We start from the raw sequence: 25,857 nt of genomic DNA, 5'->3' as shown, positions 1-25,857 counted from the left end.
CACTGGGAGGAGCCAGAGGAGCTTGATTTTTTTCACAGATTATCTGTCTCATATTCTACTGTCAGGACATAATGACAGGTTTAACAAATATGTAAAAAATATTTTTTTGACAAAAGTTCCCTACAGCACCTTTAAGTGATGACGTAAGAAGCGCTGTTTCCGGGTCCAGGCCTCAACTCGCTTCACTTGAGGATACGACCTCAGCAGCCGTTTATGAGCACTGTTTATTCATATTGATAATTTAAGCTAAACACTTTCAAACTTACGATATACACTACAGTCTCCGTGCTCACAGCGTCCCAAACACAAATAATTTATATATATATTTTTTATATTTATACTTTCATTGTCTGGCTATCTGGGACTTCGGTATGGAGTTAAAGGTTAAGATTATAACTTTTTCGCTAGAATTCTATAAACATTGAGTTTATATTAGCACCTTTTGTTGTTTTCTCGTGGTAACTGATTTGGACACGGAAGTGCTGCTACGTGACGTCAGACTTAACAAGCGTATAGTTTAACATTCAATTACAGTGAGTGCGAATATAGAAACGTTTGGATTTGTGCCAAATGAGATGTGAGCAATAACCTCCAAATACATCCAAACGCACTCACTCGTCCTCATCTGCATTCACGCGCTGTCACGATCTAATGCACTTGTAAATGTCAGATTTTTAAAAACACCCAAAAGTACTGGCCATAATACTCCCATAAAATTGTTTGATGTGAGCAGTAGTGTGTTTTAAACCATTAAATTACATAATGTCCATTGAAAACACTGCAGTGGTGTTTTAAAATACAATAACGAGCACCACAAAACCATTTAAAGAGGTGTGTGCAGTGGCCTCTGTGATGGGATGGGAATCAGTCAACAAAGTAAAATCATCTCAAATGTATTTTTATCAAACGATCATAATAATTACATCTAAAACCCCTTTAATTCGGGTGAATTAAAGCAAAACAAGTGGCTTTTGCACAATCCTTGGGGTCCTCATGTTTTTGTTTTGCCCAGTGTTTCCTATCTGATGTGTGTGTCTGTGTTTGTTTAGGAGTTTCCGGTACCTGACTACCGTTCCCCCCTTCAAGACCAGCAGCGCCGCAGGCCTTCACTACTATCTGAATTCCATCCTGGGACCGAGAGGTGACACAACTGTCCCCACCCTCTTCAGACATAATGCTATGCTCCTAATTTTATTCTGTGGGATGCCCTCATTTACTTCACTATATTACAATCTAATTTAATCTTGACAAACTATATATCGTTGGAAAGGTCTAAGACTCCCAAATGTATATTTTACCAATATTTTTTGTTAAAAATTATGTAGGAAAAGTAATCTATTAATTTATGACAAGAGTGCACCATCAAAAAATCTAAATTATAACTGGATTTTTGACCTTTGTTTTAAAAAAAAGACTTATTTGTTGCCTTTTTCTCTATCACATTTTAGAAATCATCAGAAGTTATTTATCAACTGAAAACTGAAAATCTCAAAATTCATCCTTTTAAAACACATTTTTAAATCAGACATTGCATTACCATGTAAATGGTACATCAATATCATGTTATAACATATTTTCATTCATGAATTATAAAAATTTAAGTTTGTATTGTGCAAGGGGTTAAAGATAATCTATAATGATAGATCTGACAACATTATCGCGATTTGGCCATTAAATAATTACATAATCTAATAAATGATTGCAAGATAATATTTAATATATTTGTAACCATTTATATAGTTGTAGTAAATCTTTATTCGTCCCTTCACAGGATACTTCATACAGCAAATTTGCACCATTTGTCATATACTAAAATGTTAAAATTCAAAGTACACCTTTATTTCTGTTTCAAATAATTGTTTACCATCAAGACTGCAAATTTGATTGATTTGATTTGATTATGGCACTCTATATCGTCCAAGTACAAAATGTAAGCTGTATCATCTAAGATAGTCAAGCACTTCCTGAGTATATTTTTCTCACACAAAGCAGATACCCCCCAACTCTGCCAAACCTGTAATTTTTGACCCCAGATTAACAATTTTCTGCATCTGGGAGTTTTATTTTTTACATTTAGTCCATAAAACAGATCATAGCAGAAGTCAAGACCATTTCAATCTATAAAGTATTATCAAAATCGATTCATCCACATCAAAGGACTTCAGCTTCCTCAGTAAATATAACCGTTTTGTGCCTTTGATCCAAGTTTTGTGTTTTCCACCCAGCTTAGTTTATCATCAATAACTGTACCCAAGTACTTGTATGAGTTGACCTTCTCCACTTCTTTACCTGCAATAACTATTTTAGATTGGATATCCACGGAGTTATAAAATTCTATCATATCATTATGTCTGTCAGTTATTCACATTGACAAATTTATGTATGATTTCCTTTTATAGCTTATAATAACCATTGTACGGGGTAGAATGACATGAATGTAACATTTTAAAGGTTTAAAAATTTTAGTTTAAAGTGGAGTATTAATAAAAATATTATATGCAATATTAATTTCTTGAGTTTCTTCTGTCTGTGATTGACACTTTTGTTTGTTCGATATTCTCCTAATCCCAAATCCCAGACAAATGCAGTTCTTGGTTGACAATCTGTGATTGGAATATAACCTGCATAATGTTGCAATTCTCAAATAATTGTTTTTAGATCAATTAATTGTATTTGAAATTAATTTAGTTAAAAATTGAACTCTTGTGTTGTTTTCAGTATTATTGTTTGGTGCTGAGGTTTTTGAAACATAATCATTTGAAGTATCTCTTTCGTCTCCTGCAGGCCGCCGGAGCGCAGACATGGTTATGAGCAACAGTTTCATGCCGTCCAAGCTCAGCAGGAGCTGGAAACTCTCGAGGCCAAGCGTCTCCGCATCGAGAATGTATCTGAAGCGCACTTTCCAAGGGCTCAGCCCACCGGCATCGTCCTGCCCCATCCACAGACCATACAGGACAGCTTTAGGATCACCGGAGAGGTCAAGAAGGTGATAAGTGTGTGCGTGTGTCTGGGATTTGAACATTTCCCCATTCCATAAAACAGGCTTGTTCTTATTCTTGTCCTCTCCCTTCTTTTTCTCTTGTTTTCTGGGACAGGAAGCCCAGTATAGTGTGAAGGTGGATGCCTCATCCCCAGGAGGAGTTCCACAGGTGGGTGAGGATGCAGACCCATCACCCTCCAAACTCTCCAAGGAGGAGTTGATTCAGAGCATGGACCGCGTTGACCGTGAGATTGCCAAGGTCGAGCAACAGATTTTCAAACTGAAAAAGAAACAGGTGTGTAGCCGGACTAAACCAATGCACGAGAGAGAGACTTAAACACTGCTGCGGCTCAAGAACTACTTGTTTTAAACCCTAAGATGTTGTTCATTTTGTAAATAAAGAGCTCATCACCGTTGATGACAAGATTTGTTTGTTTAAAACCAAACCAAAACGTACCTTCTCCCTCTCTCCCGGCACATACCAGGGTTCAGTCCCATGTCACGGGACCGCTAGCAGCAGACAGGGCTTTTGTTCAGTATTTATCAGTTAGCCTTGTGGGAAATGTTGCCCCTGTGTTATGACTTGTCATAACTCATTTCTTTGTCAATTATTCTAGCTCTTTAAAGGAGATGACCAATCTTTCAGGCTTGCAAGTGTACAGATTCATTCCTCACTCTGTTTTTTTTTTCAATATCTGATTGTAGAGATACTCGCATGCAGGTTGAAGGTACATTGCATTCTGTTCTGTCCCAATGGTGAAAATGTGATAAAAGAACAACAAAACTGTTATCTGACTTGCAGTGTATACCGCTGTCTTTATTAAGACTGCAAATCAAAGCCTAAGTCTGCCTAGAGGTTTTTTCTTCTACCAGGTTTTCCTTTCTCAGGAGCACTTTAATTATTCACTGCAGTTTCAGAAGGAAAGGCACAGGGCACATTTGTTGAGAATTTATATGAATCTAATATTACAACTCTGCACATCACTTTGATATCTGTGAGAAAGTTTTATTGTGTCTGTGGTAGTCATTCATCCCTGTGATTGGTGGTGCTTGCTGAGGCAATAATTATTGCTCGTGTTTATGCTGGGCACACACCAAAAGATTTTTTACATCTTATAAGATTTTCAAAATGTGATACACCACAAACATGAGAATAACAAATCCTAGATTTAACCGTTTTGCTTCTATAGTGTGTGGTGTGCAATAATGTGACAAAGACAACACACCACACACGTGCAGAATTTCAACCAGTGTCTCGACTGTGAACACAGGAAGTCTCACAAAATCTCGCGAGACTTCAGAATAAGCATGACCGATGATATGCAGGAAGAAATTGCAATGATAGTGTTTGGAATGATTTTTTTACACGACACGTTGTATAAACATTCGTGCTGTTGCCACAAATCAACAAGCTGATCCTCCATCTCTGCTGTCCACATCAATTTCACTCTGTGCTGTCATGACTGCTTCCCTCTTCCATCATCTCACTTTCCGATTGGATATTGTTCTGTTTCACGTGATAATCTCTAGAGCATCCGTGCGTTTGTCCTCGGGGTTCCCCCCACACATCAGGATTTCTGATCGTAAATATTAAACATGTTGAATATTTAAGATTCGTGATCGGGGAGGCTCCAGCGTTCGCCCGATCAGGTTCGGACACTCTTAACACTCCTCACACCAAGGGAAAATCTGATAAGATAATCTGTAGAGCCATCAAGATATTCGGGACATATCTTTATCTCTAAAACGCGATTTATCTTTTGGTGTGTACTCTGCATTAGACATTTAACTTTGCCATATCCCACACCAATTCAGCTTAAGACAAGAATAATTTGTGTGCTAAAAAAGAGATGCTGTTATTTTTCCTAAGCAAAAAGTTTTGTGAGTTAACTTGTAAACAATCATAATGGATGAAACCTTCATAATTTCATGGTCAGAAAAGGTTCACTATTATTATAAGTAGTAGTATTGTTTGTTTATATGCTTGTTTTAGGCTTCCAGGTTTATGGTGTATTGTCATTTTTGTTATCTTTTAGCAACAACTGGAGGAGGAGGCAGCAAAGCCTGTAGAGCCAGAAAAGCCAGTGACGCCACCCCCTGTGGAACACAAACATCGCAGCATCGTCCAGATCATTTATGATGAGAACCGGGTATGAACACATTGATACGTTGTGTTTTTCTCTCACACACAGAAACCTAGCAGATTTCTGCTAGTGCTCTTTACAGATTGTCTAATTGAAGTTAAAGTGTGCTTAGACTATTCACAGTGAACAAATGCTTTCCTGAGAGTCTTTGAACACCTCTGGGAGAAGATAATCAATGACTAAATGAACTTGGTTAGGAGAATTTTGATTTCTGACATTTTGTTTACAGTGTGTGATGTCTCCAAACTGGTCCTGCAGAGTTTAGCTCCTTTTTATTGTTTGCTCACTTTAAAATGTTTAATTGTGTATCTCTCGGTGTCTGTTATGTAATCTGGACACTTAAATGTAGTTTTTGTTTGCTTGTTTTGGAAGAAAAGTTAACTGGGCACAGTAACAGATGAGATTTGTAAATAAAGTGTGTGAGAGAGAAAGTAGTACAGATGGAGAAAATGAAGCAAATCTATAGCACCCATCTGATCTGGGAGCATCACTGAACTTCCTGTTTCCATCAAAAAGCAGTTGCATACACGGACAATACATATACTTGGTAGATGCTTGCAACTGTTACAAACACAGATTGTAGATTGAGTGTAAATTGTGGGATTGTGTAATGGAGGCATTTCCCAAGCAGAACACTGCAACTCAGGAAATTGAGATTTTTTTTTGGGGGGGGGGGGGGTGGGCATGTTTATTTTTACTCCCTTTCACCCTGGAGGAGAAATTGTTTGTTGGCTAAAAGTCATCAAATCAGAGCGCAGTTTGTTCGCTTGGTGTTGTGTGTCAGCAGGCAGACTATCTAACCAGACTAACTTTTTTTTCTTTTAACCAACTTTCTCTGTCCGTTGTGTCACAGAAAAAGGCAGAAGAAGCCCATAAGATACTGGAAGGGTTGGGGCCTAAAGTGGAGCTGGTGAGTATTGTTTGAAATAGTTTTCTGATGCGTGAGTTTGTTCATCTAGATAATCTGCAGCTATTTCCTCTGTTTCTCCACAGCCTCTGTACAACCAGCCCTCTGATACTAAAATCTACCATGACAACATTAAGACGTGAGTGTCCACTCTGTGTACACTTGACTGTAAATAATTCTAATAGTTTCTTTAATATGACAGATGTCAGAAGTGTGGGAAATGAACTGCACAGACTAGAGGATTAGTTCAGAAGTTGGTCCGTGTTGACTAGATGTTGATCACTTGACTTCCTTGTGTTGTTTTTTATTGGTTAATGGCCAATATTAGAAGTGTTTTTTTCTGTTAAAGTAATCTTTTTCTGTCATTTAATCTCTGAAAACAGTACTATTTACATTACATTACTAATTTAATTATACTATCAATTTATTTAGAAATGTCAATTAAATAATGTTATCAGTAGTAGCCACACACTGCACAAGTTTGGGTGGGAGCATATGTTTGGTTGTCCTTGTCCTCTTTAGTCCGGATGACATGGGGTCCCAGTTTTCCAAAAATAACTTCAAATTTTGATTCGTCTGACCTCAGAACAGTTTTCCACTTTGCCACAGTCCATTTTAAATAAGCCTTGGCCCAGAGAAAACGCCTGCGCTTCTCGATCATGTTAAGATATGGCTTCTTCTTTGACCTGTAGAGTTTTAGCCGGAAACGGTGAATGGCACGGTGGATTGTGTTCACCAACAATGTTTTCTAGAAGTATTCCTGAGCCCATGTTGTGATTTCCATTACAGTAGCATTCCTGTATGTGATGCAGTTTCATCTAAGGGTCCGTAGATCATGGGCATCCAGTATGGTTTTCCGGCCTTGACCATTACGCACAGAGATTGTTCCAGATTCTCTAAATCTATGGATGATATTATGCACTGTAGATGATGAAAACTTCAAACTCTTTGCAATTTTTCCCTGAGAATCTCCTTTCTTATATTGCTCCACTATTTTTGCCGCAGCACTGGGGGAATTGGTGATCCTCTGCCCATCTTGACTTCTGAGAGACACTGCCACTCTGAGAGGCTCTTTTTATACCCAATCATGTTGCCAATTGACCTAATAAGTTGCAAATTGGTCCTCCAGCTGTTCCTTATATGTACATTATCTATATTCCAGTGGTTCCCAACCTTTTTCAACTCATGGCCCACACAACCAAACACATATGTTTGCGCGGCTCACTGCAAAAAAATAAATAAATAACTGACCCCGCTATTGTTGGGTTAATAACTTAGTACTCAGAAGCTAGATTGTTAACTGTATTTATTAAATGAACTAGGGCTGTGCGATATGGACAAATAAATAAATAAATAAAAAAACACTCGCGATTTCTTTGAATTTTTTATCTTCAAAAAGTTGTAACGTCTCTAGAACAGACATAAGTCAAAATAATCACTATAGTAAAGGTGTAACAAAATGTATAGACTTACGGCCAAAAAAAAAAAAAAAATGTAAAACCTGTGTCCAGGTTTTTTTTTGTTTGTTTTTTTGCAATGCATTGTTCATAGAGCTCATTAATTGTAGCGGTGCCTCAGGTGTTAAAATGGATGTGTTATACAGTTTCACACATAGGCCTACTCCATCTGCAGTGCGTATAGTCTGTGTAAGCAGTTCAAAAATAGCAGTGAGAGTGCGTTATTGTAACGCGAAAGCACATCAAAATAATGCACGAGCGCGAATCTCTGTTCGCATGCAGATTTCCTTTTTCTCTGTCACAAAACCAGACGTGCTTGCTCAGATACACGCTGCTATCGTCCGGAGAGTGCAAACACTTAAAACGTGTCTCCTCTCACTTAAACTGCGTCCTGTGCACTCACAACTCTCTCTATGCACATGTGCTAGATATGAATTATTTTTGCACGTTTTTATTTCTAGTCTTTTACCGCGTGCAGTGTGAACACTCTGATCCGTTAACATGGACTCGTAAAAAAGGCGCATCACAGACAGAGTATGAACCTGGAGGTGAAACTGCCCTTTGCAAAGCATTACACAAGTTAAACACAGTGGAGACTCTGAAGATGGTCTCTGTTGCCTTGGGGTTTTGAAAACAAGGTAGAATTATTTTAAAGGTTGATGCAAACTATAAGTGAAAAGTAAACGGGACATGACTTTTTTTTTTATCAGAAAGCAGCATATGTTGCATATATGTAAGCTTTTATTTCTCAACTACATCATCTTGGCTATATCAGATACCAACAGTAGCCAACAGGCAGGTGATGTGGCATGGTGTGTGCTGAGTCATTTACAAGAGGCAAACAATGACTCGCTTAACTAATCCACTTGTTGATTAGGAAATGAGTAGTTATGCAAGCCTTGCATGATGTAGGTACAAAAATGGTCTCTCCTGATTTCACAGCAGCAGACAGACAGAGGCAAGTGTCTGACTGATACTTCTGTGTGTGGTTATCACTGATGGAAAGTCTGTAGGTAGTAAAAGTCAAACTGCTGTGTTTAACACTATATTTAACGTGTTCGTTTATGTCCAATATTTAAAGTATTTAAAAAAAGGTAAGTTCATATATTTGGAGTAAAGTAAATTGGATGGATAGATCAGTCAGCGCTCCCGGACCACGCACCCCATGACAATCCCTGTTAGACTGATAACTTATCTACATATTTTTATAATAATGATAATGAAGAATAAGCATCAATATTTTTGTTATTGTGCTGTAAAGAAGAAAAGCTGATGACGATGACGTTTTCGGCACATTCATTCATACAGCTTTTCAAGAAAAGATGTTTGGAAAAAATTGAAGTAATGGCTAATTAATAAAAAAAAAAGAAAAAAAAAAAAAAAGGACTGAAATAAACTGTTATGCTTCCTTCAGTGATCCAACAAATGCATGAAGGAATAAAGATGTTAATGGCATTACTTTGAATGTTATAATATGAATATCAAGCCTGGAGTAAAAGTCATTTAATATTCATTCATTTATCAGGTGCTTTTATCCAAAGCAATAAAAGCCAGTCAAGCTTGGGAGACAGTAACAGGAAAAGTGCTGCAGGAATTACACAGAGAGATGCAAAAGTAAAAGTCCCTATAGTGTCGGAGAGTAGAAAAAGATTTCATCTCTGTGTAGATGTGTAGAAACAGTTGTAAGGCAGGAGCTCCTGGAAGAATTGTATCTTGATGCTTTTTTCAAAGTAGAGACTAAAAAGAGATTCAGCTCTTCTGATAGAGTTGGCAGCACTCACAAAGAGAGGCCATAATTCACCATGCTTGTCTGTGGGCAGGTTGTATATCAGCAGAGAGATCTTGTTCAGTGTGCAGTTTCTGCTCCTTTTAGGAGAGGGAATGTGTAAACACTATTTTTTATTGCTGCAGGAATCAGATGATGAGGAAGAAGCTGATTCTGTTTTTCAAGAGGAGGAACCACGCACGCAAACAGAGGGTAAGTGTCTCTCACTTGTGCGGTGTGAGTGAATGAATATGTTTGAGTACATGTTGAGTAAGTGCTCCTCCATCAGGTGTGGTGACTGAAGTTATAGAGAAATTAGAATATTTGTGGAAGAATCAAGAATGATGAATGAACTTACAGGTTGAGGAGTTAATAAATGGATGTGCGGGGCAAATATTTGTAAGGCTAGATGGAGATGTTACTTTAGGATTAATTGATCAAGACAAATAAGTAACAAATACTAATCATATGTGGTGGGAACCATGATCAGGGTCATTTCATTTGCATAAGGAGTTCCATGTTAATCTCTATGATTTATTGAACATGCTCTTATTATTTGCATTTAAAAGGGGGGTGAAATGCTCGTTTTCACTCAATATCCTGTTAATCTTGAGTACCTATAGAGTAGTACTGCATCCTTCATAACTCAAAAAAGTCTTTAGTTTTATTATATTCATAAGAGAAAGATAGTCTGTAGCGATTTTTCCCGGAAAAACACGACCGGCTGGAGGCGTGACGTGTGGGCGGAGCTAAAGAATCACGAGTGCCAGTAGGCTTTTGCGTTGAGAGCATGTGGAAGCTGTGACTTTACCGTGAGGGAAAAACCATCATCCAAAATAAACCATGGCTAACAGTCAGATTCAGTCGTATATTTATGATCCAGAATCAGACCCCGAGGCTGAAACTGAACGAGAGCAGCAGCAGCAACGACTCACTCCGAGCGGGGCTCGAACCCGGGTCTCTGGCATGGGAGGCGGACGCACTAACAAGGAGGCAGAGATATTTGAAGCAGTTTTACTCACCGCCTGCGGTTCCAACACACGATCGTGACCCTTTTTCGTTGGGATTGCATCATCCTTAAGAAATAAACGATACGCAAATTGGTCATCGTACTGGGCCATGTTTGTAAAACAAGCATATTCGAAATGCAGGGAACAAACAAAAACACTTGCACAACTCCGTTGATGCTCTCTAAAAATAAACTCCGTCCACTGGTCCCTTAATGCTGTTTTTTTTTTTGGTAATCTGTGCAGGGTTGTCTTGCCCTGGCAACCAAAAACACACTTCTTTTGTGACTTTTCGCGACGCTCTCGCTCTGATCAGTGAATCGCTCTGATCAGTGAAATGTCTGTGCTCAGCCTCGCTATACAGGAGCGCGCGCTCTTCCGGCAGACGTGCCCTAGGACCCATATAAGGAAATTCCGCTCCATCTAACGTCACACAGAGCTATACTCGAAAAAAACTTTCCGAAACTTGTGACAAACCGGAAGGAGTATTTTGGGAACAGAAATACTCCTTCAAACGTACAACTTAATTTTTGAAACTTTGTCCATGTTTAGCATGGGAATCCAACTCTTTAACAGTGTAAAAAACTCAGTATGCATGAAATAGCATTTCACCCCCCCTTTAAGATCACCAAAATCTACATTAATGCCGCGTTTCCACAGAAATTACCCGGAACATTTGTATCAGGAACTTTTTCCCCAGGAACATTTTCCCCCCAGACCTGTTGCTTTCTGCGTTTCCACCACGGTGTAAAGTACCGGGAAGATTAGGCAAATAGACACAGTGTTGCCCAACTCATAAGATCTGCCATTTCTGTTGCATTTGAGAAACATCAAACAGCAAACGAAAGGAATGCAAAACTAAACCACACTACATTTCAGCTGTGCAGCGCGGACCATTTTTCAGCTCTAACCATGACACAAACAAACTTGTCCGAGCTCAGAACAGCTTTACTCAGGAGACAAAGTTGATTTTGCGACACTGTTACTGCACAGATGCAACAGTGCTGTGAGATCCAGTGAGAAGCGTTTGAATACGCCCCCACAATAAGGTTACTGAGAGATCTAGTGAGAATCATTCAAATTCACAGAAATCTCTTTTACAAACATTGCTGACATACGTCAGTCAGCAAACCAGAAGCAGTTGCACTAACTGTAACCATGGTGTTATTGTAGAAATAGTCGAATGCATTGTCATTCATTTTAGAGTTTGTACAAACTTTTGAGACAGAAATTCAAGCACTTTTTAATGACAAGCATTTCACACAACTATTTCCAGCACTTTAAAGCTCTAAGATGATCCAGTTTGAATGTATTTTTAATGAGATGAACAAAATATACTTTGTGGTAAACAAACACTTATGTAATTTTTTTTAAAAATACATAAAATCGCAATTATAACCAGTAGACAGCAGCAGTGGAGCACTTATTGGCTTAGTAGTAATTCATTTCTACTTTTTCCTCTATATTTTGAAATTATAAAATCGCTACTATAAAATATCAAATCATCAAGACATCAGATTTTGTCAGAATTTTAGTTTGTGTATGAAGTAAGAAAAATCACAAACTTTTCTTCAATTTGCTACTAAATCACACATAATCACTGAAGTGCTAGAAAAATAATGGTACATTTAATAAGTGGAATATATACATTTTCTGAATATAAAAGGAGATTTTGCACCTGTTACTGTTAATATAAGTAATTTTATATGCATCTTAACTCAAGCTTAGTGCTTTACTGTCAAATCTGTATAAACAATAAACAAAAGAAAAATAAACACGACATGAACATGAAATAATATTAGTAACTGCACTTATTAATGCAAAAACAATAGTAATTTTATGATTAAGTGATCTTTATTTTGAATACCCCTACACACCACCCCAGCACTACCAAATCTGCTCCTGGCGCCACCATCTGTAGAACATAGTGGCACTGGAGCCACTGCTCTCAAATGGAAGTCTGGAGCCCTGAGTAGGATAATAAAAAAAAATTGTCTTTTTATAATCTTATTTCAAAAATGGAAGTATGCTTAATGGGTATGTAAGCTTAATGTACATTTACCCTATCTTTTTTGTTAGCTTATTTGGATCTTTCCTCCGAATCAGTGTCAAATGGCAATTTTTTTTAATATTTTGCTTAAATGTTTTCCGTTGATTCCTCAGGAACAGAAAATTTGCCAGCGGTATGATGAGCTGATGACGGAATGGGAGAAAAAGGTTGAGAGAATGGAGAACAACCCACGCCGTAAAGCCAAGGAGAGCCGCACCCGTGAATACTACGAGAGGCAGTTTCCTGAGATCCGCAAACAGCGTGAGCAACAGGAACGCTTCCAGAGGTCAGTCAGGCCCCCCGGTGTCCATGATGACCCAGTGAACGTCATACACACACTTTTAAAAGTATTGCTTTTCCCTGACACCGTTGTGATGTAACATCTTGTGTAAACACTTGAGGCGCTGTGTTCTGTCCTGACTTAGCAGTTGGCCAATCAACATTGAGAATGCCTTGGGTGCTAGGGTCAAAGGTTAATATGTGATAGTTCCTGCTACAGAGGTTGCAGGGCTTCCCTGAATCACAGGGAACTCTTTCTGGAACACCACTAAAGCAGAACAGAAGAACATTCACAAACCTCTGACCTTGATTCACCAGAAACACAGACGCTGTTGTTTTTGCTGATATAACAAAATCTCATCAAGCAGCCAGTTTATAGATATCCCAGTATATTTTTGCACAAGGCTTTGCCAGTATTGCTTTCTGTCTTTTGACTTCTTTACCTAAAATTACGTAAAGATGAAAATTAAAGAACTGAATTAGTGGTGGGCTGTTATCGGCCTTAACGTGCTGCGTTAACGTGAGACTCTTATCGGGCGATATATTATGACCACTTCTTTTAAACAAAATTTCAATACAGTGATAAAAGCATTAGCAATTAATCACAACATGAAAATGTTATACCGGCATATCCCTACTTAAGACATAATTGACTGGTATTCTTCAAAAAGAAAAAAGAAACACTTTTGAAAGCCATTAGCAGAAGTCAATGTCATAAATCATTTGATTATTGCCATTGTTTAAAAAAACTGATCCAGTTTTGAAAAATAGTTTTATTCAAGCCTCTGCATGACCATCGCAGACCTTCTTGTTAGTTCTGCCAATTTGTGCTTTTCCCTAAATTAGTTTTTCTTGTTCCGCTCCTAAAGGATGCAGAACTCAGATCTGTAGTTCTGTTCATTCAGATAAAACCATCCAACTTCAGTGAGCGTTTTTTTTCTCTGTCTTAATTTTTTAGACAAGCCAGAGCATTTAGCTATTGTTGCTGGAAGAGTCTTTAAAGCATATAACTTCAGAGCTTCAGAGCTCATGAATAGACCCAGAGGAATCTTGCCAATAGCTGTAACTACTGCTTCAAAGGCTTTTTGGTGGGAGAAGAAACGGGGTGGGACTCTGGTCTGGTAGCTTGCTTGGGAAAGCGCTGTTACATGGTACGTAGACAACAAAGCCATGGACAGAGAAACTCTTTCTTAACCGTGCTTCATCCTTCCTGTCTTTAGGGTGGGCCAGAGGGGGACAGGCCTGTCTGCCACCATCGCAAGAAGTGAACACGAGATATCCGAAATCATTGACGGCCTCTCAGAGCAGGAGGTAAATCACTGGTTAATATATCTGAAATCTGACCCATTCAGAAAAACCTTTACCCCAAGTACAGAAAATGTATTAGCCAGAGTTTTAGAGCTTCAGGAGGGTAGCAGTTAAACACACACCCTGGGCTTCCCCCATACATCAAACTTTATTATTTCCTGTGAGCAATTGCAGTCATGTTATCACATCAACAGATTATGCAACATTAAATCTGGCACTCTTTGCAGCCACCCACTTAAAGGGGTCATGAACTCCAATTTTTTATTTTATAATGTTCTCTGAGGTTCACTTATAATGTTAATGTGATTTTACATAAAATAAAAACCTAATAATGTAGGAGTAATAGACCATTTTCTACCCTGTTTTTTAGACTCTCTTCAGAACAGACTCTTTATAGGTGGAACTCATTCAAGACTCAAGTAAACGGCCACTGCTATGATTGGCTAACAGTTTCACTTATTAATATAGCAGATTGACGCTGCTGATGTACTTCGAAAACAACATGCGTCGATAGGGTCATCATTATTTACTTTCAGTCTCTCTGAAAAATCGTATTGTTTTGTTTAAAATAAATCCATAATAAAGCAAACAAACAGCGTTTTTTTATTTTTATTGATCTGATATGGAGCTCTTTGCTAATTTTATCTTGAATTTATACTGAATTCGAGCGGCACAATGCAACTATAGACAACAGAGCCCATTTTAATCGATGATTTTGTCTATGCCGGATGCGGCACGGATTGACAAACAAATCGCAGACAGTTAACTAGTGTCTCTATTTCTGACATAGTTTTGACCTGAAAGAGAAATTGAGTTGCAACATGATGCAATAGCACTCACGTCTGATCTAGATATGTTAGGACCACAAGAATGGCAGTTCAAAGACTATTTTTCACAACTTACAATTCACAGTGTCCTGTAAAATTGTAATGTCATCTTTATGGTTCTGTTGAAGTAATCCTGTGTTTACATCTCTGTAGTATTTTCTCTTCTACTACAACAAGCGTGTGTCAGTAGGCGTGGCTAAAGAGTAATGTAAAAAGCAGGCGTTGGTCTTCTGCTGCGGAGTCGGTTCTCAGCCAAACTATTGCATCATAAAGTGGCACATTCTAAAACGAGTCATTTTCTGAGCTTGTTTTCAATAAAAGCTGTTTTTATACTAGTGAGAAAGTTTTGAGATTGAAACTTACAGTATGTTTTTGTAGTACATCAACTTATCGAGTTCATGACCCCTTTAAGAACCACCCACTTAGACAGGACAGAGGGAATGAGGGGAGAGAGACCAACCACAGTTTATTTTGTTGTATGTATTGATTAAGGGAGGGCTTACCTGAAAGAAAAAAAACACATATTCAAACTAAAATTTGTATTAATGTATGTAGAGTTGTGCTTATAATTGATGATAGACCAGAAATAAGTATTAATTATTTTACAGGCAAGAAAACAAAACAGGGTATACAGTTCTGATTGGGGATATTTAGTTTACTTTATCATTACTGCATTTTCCTATTTCTGGCTTGCTTTCTAATCTCGCAACTCTATATTACAAATGTTGTTTGCCATTTGACACATTGCTTTTGCTCCCCTTTTTTAAGTCACTTTACATAAAAGCCTCTGCTAAATGCAGAAATGAAAATGTAAAACTATCAAAGATTTGTTGCGGATTTACTTGGCAAATCCTGTGAACAAGTTTCCTGGAGGATTGGTAAAAACTGTTCCTAGAACCCGGAAGTGGTGTTGCACTCGGGTGATCTGATTGGACCTTGTGAGTTTTGAGTGCAGCATGCATCAGACAGTCAGTGAATGGTCTGTGGGCGGGCTGTCAGAGGCTGAGACTAGAGTAATGTAAACAAGCACCGCAGAACCATCCTGGACACCTTTTTGTCTCTCTCAGAACAATGAGAAACAGATGAGGCAGTTGTCCGTCATTCCTCCCATGATGTACGATTCCGAACAGCGGAGAGTGAAGTTTATCAACATGAATGGTCTGATGGATGACCCAATAAAGGTCTACAAATCCCGCCAGTTCATGAATGTCTGGACCGAACATGAGAAGGAGGTCTTCAAGGAAAAGTAAGTAACAGTGGCTTATGTTGGCATGTTAAGTGAGCGAGTGGGAATGTGTTTCATTTTTTTCTCACCTTTGTCTCTTCTGTGACACAGGTTTGTGCAGCATCCCAAAAACTTTGGGCTGATCGCTTCATTCTTGGAGAGAAAGGTGGGTTTTCTGTTTTATGACTTGGTGTCACACCCAGAATATCCCTGGATGTTCATTAGTGGATGATTGAGCTAAAGCACTGTAACAGCTTTACAGACTCCGATCACACCTCCCTCCCCACCCACAGACAGCGTTTTTTCATTGTGTTATGGTATTTTCTTCTCAAATTCAAGCCCAAGTGATACAGCTGTATTTATATTTTCTCTCTCTGCAGTGTGTGTCTGATTGTGTGCTGTACTATTATTTGACTAAGAAGAGTCAGAACTATAAAACTCTTGTCCGACGAAATTTTGGGAATCGGCGGCGAAGGAATCAGGTATCTTTTTTTTTTTTTTTTTAAACAGCATTTTTTTTTCTTCACTTATGCACTTTTCTCTCATTCTAAGCATAAATATGACAGTAAGCGCTGTTGCACATTTTGACAAATATAGCGTGATCCAGAAAATTTGTGCATACTGTACATATTTACTGCAGGAATGGTAAGAGTAGTGTGGTAGTATGATCTTTTGAATAAAGCAGCACAACTGTATTCAACATTGATAATAATAATAAGAATTGTTTCTTGAGCACCAAATTAGACTGAAGTAATGGCTACTGAAAATGCAGCGTTGCAATCATAAGAATAAAATAAACACTTCTACAGTATTTACTGTATTTTTGATATAATAAATGCAGCCTTAGTGTGAGCACGAGACTTCTTTCAAGCAAAGGTTTTTTAAAAAGTCTTTTATGACCTTAAACTTTTGATCAATAGTGTATTAGGTATGCACTAAGTAATGTGACAATGCAGATGTTTGTCAGTATTAGCAGCTACAAACAATAATTTGTAACTAACTTGTGTTGAGTATTGCAGTTGTGATGCTCAAATTGCAGTAGGTATGTTCTGATCAGTAAATGACATTAAAGTACCTCGAGAGTGATTAGAGAGAAGACGGCTCCATAAGGTTTCTATTCACTCTTGCAGGACCTTGATGTCATGCACCGGTCTCTCTGTGCAGCACTGTTTCAAGTCAAACATACCTATTGTCATTCACTGCAAGACAGTATTTTGAGTAGTTCTATTGCTTTTTCCTCCCTGTAGTTTTGGTGAGAAAATGACAGAAATAATGCAAAATTCCAAGCTGTTGTGTGGGGAATGGTTGAATTAGCATTCATTCTTGTGATTGCAAACTAGCAGAAGGACTGTTTTGAGAGACAGTTTTAGTACTCAAGAACCCCCCTAGTGTTCAGAATGCACTGTTACAACATCTGCATTTCAGTCTGAGAAAGCCTGGGTGCTTTTAAATAGCCCTGCTTTGAATGTTGTTGTTGTTTTTTAGAGGGGGTGTGTTTGAATCATGCTTAATGTGAGGTTGTGCATTTTCTTTTTTTATGAGAAGGGGTGTTTGAGGTTGTTTTTGTGCGCTGTTGACGATGTGTTATAAGATCTCTGACCGTGTGTGTGTGTGTGTGTGTGTGTGTGTGCACGCACAGATTATAAGGCAAAAATGCATCTGTGCTTTGAGTCTCTCTCACTTGCTCTCTCTGATTTATGGAGTGCTGCACAGCTTTCCAGGAATCTGTTTTATTCGTTTGGCACAGCAGAGAGGCTACATGCTGCTGTCAGGGACCACAGAGGGAAAAGAGGAGAACATGAGCGTTTCGAACGGCAACTTTACATCTGTTTGAGCACAGTATCTGAAGCTTCTTACTTTAACATATGTATACTTACCCAAACAAAGTGTTTAAGGATGGTGAAATCAGGCCATGGCTCCCAAACCAGGAGGTTATTTGATTGTTACAGTGGCAGATTAATATCAAATAAGCATGAAATTGATACTTGCCCCATTTACTTTATTATTAATTAATTAAAAGTTTTCGGACCAATTTTCGCAAAAGAAGCGTCCATAGATGTCATAGCAATGCACATTCATTCAAAGAAAGGCATTGCGTTCTCATCAGGACCGATTTACAAGAGCTACATTGGATAAACAAACCGAAAGCAGAACGAATCCGTGCTACTAGTTTGGGTTGCGTGGACCGTTTATTTGCTCGAGCCATAGCACGTGACACCGATATAGACAGCTCTGGGAGATACAGTGAAGAAAGCAGTAGAATTCCCCACAGAATCAATAACATATCTGTGAAATCTTGTGAGAAGCCTTCAAATTCACTAAGTGTTCAAAAGACCTATATGCTTACATAGTTGTTTTCATTCGAACATTTTCACGCATTTGTGATAGTTTTATTATTTAGCCTACTGTTGATTTTCGGTAATAGTAGCTATAATATTCGAAAATTTATTTAATTAAATGGTGGTTGGAGTACACTCTTACCTGTTAAATATGCAAATTCATGGTTAATAGCTCCAGTCTAGGCCACAAGCAGGCTGGCCATGGTTTTCTTCTCCACCTCTCAAATTGACTCCATATCTAGGTCAATGGTTCTTAAACTTTTCACATGGATGGTTTTCTGAGAGTACCCCCTCAGGAAATATTATGCTTTCCAAGTACCACCATTGTGTCTAACATTGACATGGCTTGTCATGGGCATAGTGTTATAGACTTAATGTAATGCTTAAGGAGGGTTTTTTCAGACTAATGGAAAGAATATATCCAAAAGACACTGTTAAGTATTTATTTTCTTGCACACGCGCAACCTGCGTCGACTCGCACCTGACTCCGCGTTTAAAACAAATGTAAATTCAGTCTAACTGCTTGCTAATTTCACTTGGATGAAATGAAACATTCAGCACATTTTCCACTTGTCCTCAAAATCCCAAATACAGTGTAACATATGTAATGCTTTAATAATTGATTAAAGAAAACAGTTCTTTATTTATCAAAAAATAAACAAATATTTCCAGTGAAATTCAGTAATTAAGGTAATTCTGTAAAAGTAGTAATACCATTATAATCTTGTCTGCTGAAAAAAAAAAACTCCCAAACCACAACTGAAAATTGAATGGATTTCAGAGTTATAATGGGAATTGTATTGGTTTTAATGTAAACTATAATGTTGTCTATTTGATGGATTCTATTGGTGGGATGTAATTTGGCAAATGGCAACCAATAGAACAACAGTAATTCCTATTTGAATAATGCTAAAAACAAAAAGGTATTTTGTAATGGTTTAATGGAAACTAAGAATTTCTGTTTTGTTTGTTTTTTTCAGCTGGGTAATGATACTGTGCTGCACATTATTGACAATATTGAGCTGAAGCTTGACTTTGCAAATTTAAAATCGCAAATCAAATCGCAATCAACATATGTAAAAAAAAAAAATCGCAATTAGATATTTTCACCATATCGCACAGCCCTATTTTATACCAACATTCTTAAAAATATAATCTCTTGTGTTCTGAAGAGTATAAAGGTTTCGAACAACATCACAGAGTGAGAACATTTTTGGGTGATCTATCCCTTTGATTTATGGACTGAAAAGTTTATTTATGACAGCATTTGGTTTGACCAACAAACTTCGTTATCATTTCATTGCTCAGTAAAATAATTCATTGCTCATTGATATCACAAGATTGTCTGTGAAATAGTACAGACACTGGTATTTGGTTTTGCAGTCTAGTCATCCGATTTAATGAACAATATCCCATAAATTCTTCCTTACTTCCAATTAAATCCTCCTGGTCTGTTTTAATGTTTTTTTTTTTTTAAAGAAACTTTATTTATTATTAACATACTTGCATACCCTGTTAGTATCCTTTTACCATTAGAATGTTTTTGAAAAAAATCTAACCAAATACCATGTCTTTTTCTGACTTATTATACTGGATTAAGAGTAAATGTTTTTAACATTTGGTAAATGCCAGAAACACACTGCTTGATGTATACAAGTGATATATCTTGAATATTATCATACATATGAGCATCTATATGGCCTGTGTAACTTGATTAGCCCTCTGTCACCTCTGTGTGTGAGACCAGCTGCTGTACGGTATCTACATTATTTACAACTATATTTCAGCCTTTCTAAACCGAGCAGACAACGCTGGATAAGAGCGTGTGTAACAGAGGACTTCTGTAATCACCGGTGCCATGCAGATCACAAGCTCAGGCTGCAGGTCATTGAAAGCATGTGTCTTTGAATCAGCAGATGAGCTGCAGTAAGGAGGATCTGTCACACACACACACACACACACACTCCCTGACACTTCAGCCCCCAGTAGCCCCAGGCGCTTGCAGCAAGAGGCGTATGCACAGCTGGTTTTGTTTGCATATGTGGCCATAAGTGTTTTCTGGTGTCTCTTTAGCTACCTGGTTATATACAGCACAGTCTGGGTTTCCTCTACCACCTGTTCTGATTCTTATTTTCACATACTGATTAAAAAGAGAGGGCAAGCAGCCTCAGTTTTTATCTTATCTTTAAAGCGTTCTTTGTGTGTGTGTGTGTGTGTGCGCAGTTTGGTCTGTTAACCAAGCTTGCCTGTGTGTGGGTGGAGTGTATAACCCTGCTCCACATTAGAGACCCATAAAAGTGTTTGTCAGTTGAGTTCAGCTCACATGGAGTACTGAACACTGTTGCAAACAAACTTCTGCTTGAGCTTTTTTGTTCCCAGAGTCCCCCGAGAATGTTATAGAGAAAGCGAGCGAGAGAACGAGCCAGAAAAATATGCATAAGCGGGAGGAACAAACTTTTATTCCTATCTTTCCTTCTTAAACTGGCAGCCTGTGTGTTCAGCCGTCCCTCTAGAGATTTTTCGGAGAAAGAGGGAGGGTTGGAGAATGTGTGTGTACGAGAGACACCCCTCTTGAGCTGTGCAGTGGTATGCGCCATTTGTACTGACACCAGTGAGAAAGTTGTGGAGCAGCTTGCTGTGCCAATCAAAATCCTGACGGGGCTGGGTTAAGATCGGTCAGTCTCCTCTTCCCTCCACCCTGCAAGGATTACCTGGGTTGACCCTAGCACCCAGATTAGCTAGTGCGCACACATATTTAGTGTGTGCGTGAGGTGGAGATGCCACTGCTTTAGCAGGCTCAAACAACCCTGTGGCACGCTTTCTTGGAATATGCGCCATTGATCTGTTAGCCGGGTCCCGCAGCTGAGGATCTGATCCAGCACAACACCGCTGTCAGGCAGCCCGAGGCGCGCTCTCCTGCTCAGCCTGTTCCTGTCACTAACTCTGCCTTCGGCGGCACTGCATTCTGGGATATATAATGGGATGAAAAGGACATTCATGATTGGCAGATAAACATAGATGAAGGTACCGTATGAATGAGAGTTTGTGAAGTAGTTTTTGCGTGGTTTTGCAGGCTGTTGTGATTGTTCGTTGAGATTGTAGGACTCCATTCTTCTTTTTGTCTAGAGGCACAAGCCTTGGTTAAGATTTTATGTGTTTATTTATAATAATTAAAAGTGCATTAATGTCTGTTTTGTTTGTAGTTAATAGTAAGGTTATGATTGTAGTTTTATATATTGAAATCATTATTAGCAGTTAGTCACGATATCAATATCAGTGCACATATGTGTGTGGTGGTGATTCGCTTGGATGTGCTGTTGACTTGGTGACATCTACAGGATGGGAGGTGTGCTGCGAAAACATTTTAGCAAATTTTCAGGCATCTACTTGAAAATTAAATAAAAGCATATTTTAAAAGATCAATCTTAGGATTTTATGAATCAAGCACAATCAGAACGGATGTTTTTTTTTTTTTTTTTTTTTATCTGCTAGATTTCTAGGTTTTTCTTGGCCTGGTTTCCTCTCCTTCCTTTTCCTGACATGTTTATTTGAGCTTCCACAGGAGCTTGTGATTGACTTTCCTGTTACTTCACTTAGTTTAGAAAACCATGATATTTTTACAGAAATTTATTTACGTTAAGAGTTAGATCTTTCACTGCACATGTTAATTCAAAGTGATTTTATAACATATTCAGCCTCTCGTGGCCTAATGGTTAGAGAGTCGGACTCCCAATCGAAGGGTTGTGAGTTCGAGTCCTGGGCTGGCAGGAATTGTGGGTGGGGGGAGTGCATGTACAGTTCTCTCTCCACCTTCAATACCATGACTTGGGTGCCCTTGAGCAAGACATCGAACCCCCAACTGCTTCCCGGGCGCCGCAGCATAAATGGCTGCCCACTGCTCAGGGTGTGTGCTCACAGTGTGTGTGTGTGTTCACTGCTGTGTGTGCACTTCGGATGGGTTAAATGCAGAGCACAAATTCTGAGTATGGGTCACCATACTTGGCTGAATGTCACGTCACTTTCACACTTTTTTCACTTTTCTTTTCCACTCTTCACATATATCAAGTCACTTTTGTTTTGTTGGGAATTGAAAAACTTTTAACTTATTAATTAAAGAATAAATGTTTTTAATCATATGAAGTTTTGACAACTGAACCAAATGGAGAATTTTGCTGTAATTGTTTGTAGAACAGTCACACGTTGAGTGAATGAACAGATGCAGAATAAGTATGTCCAAAGGTTCACTGAAAGCCGTACAGCTTAAGTTTCTGATAAAAAAATTCAGAATATTGTGACATTAGAATATTTGTCATTCTCCCTTCCTCTCCCTTGAAAAGGTCCATCCTGTCTTTTAATGGAGCTTGTGAAAACATGTGTTAAGTGTGCAAGTGTTGTTAGTAACCGGTGATCAAAACTATGGTGCGTGTTCCTACACATCCTCTACTCCAGCTGTTTTTGAAAACAAGGTGTCTTATGAAAATGCCAAATTACACTCTTCCTTAAACCAATTTGTGAACTAGTCAACTCACAAGTAATTGATTTTGAAAATGTTGTATCATGGCTTTAGGAGATCAGTATGGAGTCAATTTAACGGCATATATATATAAGCAAAAATTGTACGTTTTGCAAAAGAAAATTAAAGTACTGAGGAAAATAAATTTGCTTTTTGCAAACAAAAATGAAAACATAAATGAAACCGTGCAGAAGCAATGATTTTGCAATACATATTTTCCTTGGTCATATCTATTAATTTATTTGCAATGCTTCTTTTATTTTGCGTGTCAGTCTAGTTTGAGCTTCGGTACCATTTTTCCTTTGCGCTTCACTTTTCTTCCCGTCTCTCTTTGTGGCACTGTTTTGATGTGGGGGCGGAGTCAAGGGATGGGGGCGTGTACAACATGACTCCCTGGAAGTGACGTCATTGGTCCGACGTCATCTGGCGTAAACCTGTTCATTTCCATGCTGATATGGTCAGCACATGAATGAGTAAAATCTTGCCTTTTTATATCAGGACTTGAATCCTCAATTAGGACATGAACAGAAGCTTCTCTATAGCAGTTTTATTTTAATATTATATATTATTGTGTTTATTCATATTTTGAATGGGTTTAGTTTGTTAATGATGACAAGTATGCTATATACACCAGCATATCTGTTATAAGCAATTAAATTGTCATGTTCCAATCCTGAAGTGCTCAGAGATTGGTGAAAGGGTCAGGTTTATAATGAAGTAATCCACCATTTCCATATAAGCTGTCAAAAAAACAGACAGACTGTAAAGAATGCCTTTAGATAACATGTAAAGTCATGTAAACTGAGCTCTGAATGGCAGAAATGGGATTTTATTGTGATCCATTATGTCAGTTTTTCAGTGTGCTGTAAGTGAGCAGTGAAACAAGCACATCCTCCTCCTGCCCTTTAACCTAGAGAATGAAGGATCGATCTTGTGTCCGCTCCATGCTTGCTGTATGTCTTTCATGTATTAGCTCCTCTGTCATTTTTATTTTTTGTTTTGACCTGAACTATCTCCGTTTCCCTTCCTTTCCCCATATTTGTTCTCCATGTCTCCGTGGCAGAGGTTCTGACATGTTTTTTTTTTGGTCCCATCTGGCAGCTGCGCAGCTTGTTTGTGTTGGCTGAGCCCTGCTTGTTCCAGTGCTTTGCTTCTCTTTCGTGGAACAGACCGAGCAGGAGGAGGGGCTCCAGTTCCTCGGTCCATGCCAGCAACCATGATAAAAAACCTTGGGCCATTAGCACACTGACTGCCTCTTCAGACCGAAGGAAAAAAGACCCTCTCCACCAACTGCAGTTCTGCATTTAGACTAATGTTAGTCTAAAGGAGACCTTACCTTTTCTTTTCTTTTTTTTTTTTTACATTTACTTACATTTTCACTTAATTGTCTTACTCTCTGCCTGAATAAAATGCTGTTTACATTGGTTTTTATTAGTAAACCTACATTTGTAATCAGTGAAAAACTGACCCAGCTCTTTTTCTATTTGTGCTTTGCACATGTTGATAACCTTAATATTAATAGCAAGATCTCATGTTTGGAAGGCTGTCAAGTAAACTCAAATTGCAAACTTAATTTCCTAATAGTTCTTAAAAAACTGGTTTAAGATGGTTTTAAAAGTTTAAACGGATGTGAAACATCTCGATGAATTAGATTTACTCTCTCTAAACCTTAAGAAGCCTGAAATCTCTGATTCTGCACTGACTCTACAAGTTCTACAGTACAGAATCAACTTTATTGATACTGTATAATGTTGTTTGCACCTGTTGAGTAAATATGGGTCACATCACACTTTTCTTTGTCAAATTAATTTTTATATGAAAAATGCAATTCATGCATGAAGTGACTTGAATACATCTCTTCTATAATGAGCATGTTTTTAATTCCTGAATTCTGAAATGGAAAGAAATCTTACGGTGTTGCATGTGATTGTCCTGCATTTATTGTATCGAATGTGTGACTACAGATACAAAGAGCCCAAATCTGGAAATTCAGATCTGTGGTACGTTCATGCATGTTCATGAACATTGGAAACCGGTGGGTTTTCCTCCTGAATTCTGCTGTTATGAGAAAGACACTCTTTAAATGTACAGCATAAAGCATTGGGGGTCATTGTGTCTTGTGACAGTGCATTGTGTTCCTAGGTCTCTGTTCATGTGAGCACCACATATGGCACTTTGTTCTGATTGGCCAGTTCTTGATCACTGCTTCTTCTCTGTTCATATCATTGTATGCTGTGCATGTTTAGATGTCTGGCCTCCTTTGAAATACTGTTTTGGCCATTCCAGTCATGTCAATCATGCGTATTTATGCTTTGAGCCATATTCAATGTTTGTGTCATATGTGTTATATCTTAAGAGTTCTGTGCTCATCGTCACAATGAAGATTAGATAAGTTTTCGAAAGGCAATAAAAATGGAAACCACATTTTAAAGAGCTATCTAAGCTCAAGATAACCCCTTTTTTTTTTTTTTTTTTTTTTTTTGAAGGTAGTCCAGCCAGGTTACTTTGTTCTTGTTATTCAGTATCAACTAGCTTGCAAAGTGAAGGTGACTCCATTATTCAGATTAGTTTTTTTTTTTACTTTCTGTTTTCAGGTTGTTTGAGAAATGGTAGAATTGCAAAGCTTTTTTACATTCCTTGCTAGGAAAGCAGGCCTGAAGGGATGTGATGAGGGAATGTGTGTGAAAGCTTTTTTTTTTTTTTTTTTTTATTTAAAAAAAGTAAGGAAGAGACCGAGATAGATCAGCAGTAACCAAACAGGAATCCTGAATGATTCAGTCCAGAGCAGGAATGATTTAGAGCATGCATTTCGGTTTGCTGTCTGGCTTTAAACTGAAGTGAGATGCGTTTTCTGGTCTCTATCACAATGGAGAACAGTCAAATGTAGAAAACTCCTTGACAAAGTTTCCAAGCTAAAGAAAATGGCAGTCTGAATATAGTCAAGAAGTCATTATTTGACATGATCTGCACACAATTTTCATTTGTGTTCGTGTGTAATATACTGTATATATATTTCCAGTTTATTTCACATAAAAACTTATTTTAGCTACATTTAT

General features: G+C 38.1%; 1 protein-coding gene across 15 annotated transcripts in view; it reads left to right on the top strand.

The window, feature by feature from the left end:
- The window catches only part of ncor1 (nuclear receptor corepressor 1), an 81,775-nt gene that overhangs the window by 11,334 nt on the left and 44,584 nt on the right, over positions 1 to 25,857 (top strand). For 10 of the 15 annotated variants that reach the window (XM_026250671.1, XM_026250712.1, XM_026250678.1 and 7 more), the window contains 12 exons: positions 1,050 to 1,141; positions 2,785 to 2,986; positions 3,096 to 3,275; positions 5,017 to 5,130; positions 5,978 to 6,034; positions 6,118 to 6,170; positions 9,400 to 9,466; positions 12,424 to 12,596; positions 13,810 to 13,900; positions 15,792 to 15,970; positions 16,061 to 16,115; positions 16,330 to 16,431. In XM_026250671.1, the coding sequence (XP_026106456.1) occupies positions 1,050 to 1,141; positions 2,785 to 2,986; positions 3,096 to 3,275; positions 5,017 to 5,130; positions 5,978 to 6,034; positions 6,118 to 6,170; positions 9,400 to 9,466; positions 12,424 to 12,596; positions 13,810 to 13,900; positions 15,792 to 15,970; positions 16,061 to 16,115; positions 16,330 to 16,431 (1,365 nt within the window). Of the gene's footprint in view, positions 1 to 1,049; positions 1,142 to 2,784; positions 2,987 to 3,095; positions 3,276 to 5,016; positions 5,131 to 5,977; positions 6,035 to 6,117; positions 6,171 to 9,399; positions 9,467 to 12,423; positions 12,597 to 13,809; positions 13,901 to 15,791; positions 15,971 to 16,060; positions 16,116 to 16,329; positions 16,432 to 20,285; positions 21,313 to 25,857 lie in introns of those variants that run through there. The other 5 variants (XM_026250698.1, XM_026250690.1, XM_026250725.1 and 2 more) reach the window with 3 other exon arrangements.

This window comes from Carassius auratus, chromosome 5 (assembly GCF_003368295.1).
Source record: "Carassius auratus strain Wakin chromosome 5, ASM336829v1, whole genome shotgun sequence".
NCBI lineage: Eukaryota > Metazoa > Chordata > Actinopteri > Cypriniformes > Cyprinidae > Carassius > Carassius auratus.
This window is presented reverse-complemented; position numbering and strand designations above follow the sequence as displayed.